Source organism: Petaurus breviceps, unplaced genomic scaffold, assembly GCF_028583685.1.
Source record: "Petaurus breviceps papuanus isolate PSGF00001 unplaced genomic scaffold, PetGlider_PUasm1.0 189, whole genome shotgun sequence".
Taxonomy (NCBI): domain Eukaryota; kingdom Metazoa; phylum Chordata; class Mammalia; order Diprotodontia; family Petauridae; genus Petaurus; species Petaurus breviceps.
Genome location: NW_027185809.1, coordinates 26614298 through 26616408, shown reverse-complemented (window position 1 = coordinate 26616408; position 2111 = coordinate 26614298). Strand labels below are relative to the sequence as shown.

Genomic DNA, 2111 nt, shown 5'->3' with positions numbered 1-2111 from the left:
TTCCCTGCCCCTTAATAAGTCTAAGGGAATTTGAAGACCTTCTCTGCTTTGAAAATATACTCTGTCCCCTAACAGGGTGAATGTAATCACATGTAGCCTGTGGCGGGAGAAGTTTGCTGAACGGTGAAGCAGAGCCCACAGGAAGCTGGGAATCAGAGCAAGTTAGATGGTTGGGAGGAGAGGATGCTTCCAAGGGAAACACATAGATCTGTGAGTAAATACTGGTCTTGTGTTGGTTTGTGGGAAGGCTCAAGGATGCTGTGGCTCTGTGCCATTGTGGCTTATTAACGTCTTTGCTACTATGATGGAATCGGCTTACTGGTGTCTGAATAAATGTTTGCTTGTCTTATGGAGAGTCTGTTATATTTTGTAATTGAGCACTATGCAGGTATATTTATCATGACTGTGAGCACTGTAAATAACGCATTGGTGCCTCGCAGTATCAAAGTTGGAGGTCAGGAAATTTTATCCAATCTAAGAAGCCAGAGAAATATTCTAATGGATTGTACTTACAAGCATCTTTCAGGTGTTAGACTTGTGATATTGTCAGTAATAGGGGACCTTGAGAAGCAATGTAATAAAGTGGATAGAAAGACCTTAAGAGTTAGGAAGACATGAGTTTAAGTCTCACCTCTGACACATAATGCCTGTGTCATTGCTGAGCAAGTCAATTAATTTCTCAATGCCCCAGGCAATTCTCTATGCAATCAATAATCTTAGGTACAGATCTATGTTGGTAAAGAAAGTTTCTTACTAGGAACTCTCTAAACTAATAAAATCATAAGTGAGGTTAAAGGAAACAGGGGTCTTCATTCTACTGAACTCTGGAAAGAAAGCATTTTCTCAGATCTAACTCTGCCATTAGCCATACAATCTTGAGTGACTCAACTTCTCTGTGTCTGAGTTTCCCCTTCTGTAAAATGAGGGTGCTTACAGGAGATTCTCTCTATGGGTCCTTCTGGTCTGAATATACTTTGGCTCAAGGGTTTTCTGGGTAATTTATTCAAGAGAGTGAGTAACTGAGCTATATGTGTTAAGTATTAGAACCAGTCACAATCAGTTAGTCACCACAGCTAAAAAGTTAACACCATTACACAAATAATATCATTATTACCAAGTGTTGGAAGGTGAGATGTGACAGGAGGGTAGAGCCCAGTTCCAGGCCCTTGTCCTGAATTTCCATTGCCTCCTTGTAACACGTTGCTGTGAGGTTCATTTGCATTTGTTGCATTATTACTAGTGCAGGAAGTCCCACCTCCTGCATCAGAATCTTCAATGTTCCCACCACTGTTGCAGCCAGCTCCACAACCTTTCCTTAACCTATGAACAAAACAGAACCTGGAGCATTAGGCTCAGACATTTCAAGGTATGAATTCTATTCTTTTCCAGCTATACTATACTATGTTAACAATCCAAGTTAACTCTAATAATGTACCCCATGAACTATTCATGGAGAACTATTCAAAATAACACTGAACATAACACATTTTGTTAAATTTTTAGCCTACCCAATCTGCATCACTCTATATACTCTAACTTTAATCTTTCCTACATTATAGGAAGATGCACGATAATACTCTGCTGTACCATAAAAAGTATATTTGGAAGTGGAATTTCTGCAAGTGTCTGCTTGATGACTGAAACATGTACACACTCTTAAGACCTCATTTATTTGTACTGCTCTCTAGCACTTCTAAGAAATCTGTAAATCCTTTCTCATCTCTGGCATTTTACAATGTTTCTTTTCTTCTTCCAAAGGAAAACAAAGAGCTCAGCCTCTTTAGGCAGAATCTAATACAATATTCTAAAAAATAAAGTACCTAAGTCCATCAATAACTCATTTCCTATTCTCCCTTTTGTTTTTATTAAAGTTGACATTAAAATGGTAAGGATCTACCCTTAAAACCATATGATAAGAGCTAATGTGCTAGCAGGCAAGATACCAGAGTCTAGGAATACTTAGAAAGGAGGGAGGTGTAATGAGAATGTAAATTTTAAAGATCTTCCCTGCCCCTAGGCTAAAGTGCACCTGGAGCCTGGGGTGGGAGGCTTGTTTTTCAGTAGATACTTTTTGATTGGCCAGTGGGTCGAAAAGGTTGTTACATTCTCTG

At 39.1% G+C, this 2111-nt stretch overlaps 1 protein-coding gene across 4 annotated transcripts in view; it reads right to left on the bottom strand.

Moving 5' to 3' along the window:
* PCNX1 (pecanex 1) overlaps positions 1–2111 on the bottom strand; it is a 255281-nt gene that overhangs the window by 20683 nt on the left and 232487 nt on the right. For all 4 annotated transcript variants that reach the window (XM_069092081.1, XM_069092078.1, XM_069092079.1 and 1 more), the window contains one exon: positions 1115–1320. In XM_069092081.1, coding sequence (XP_068948182.1) covers positions 1115–1320 — 206 coding nt within the window. The remainder of the gene's footprint in view (positions 1–1114; positions 1321–2111) is intronic.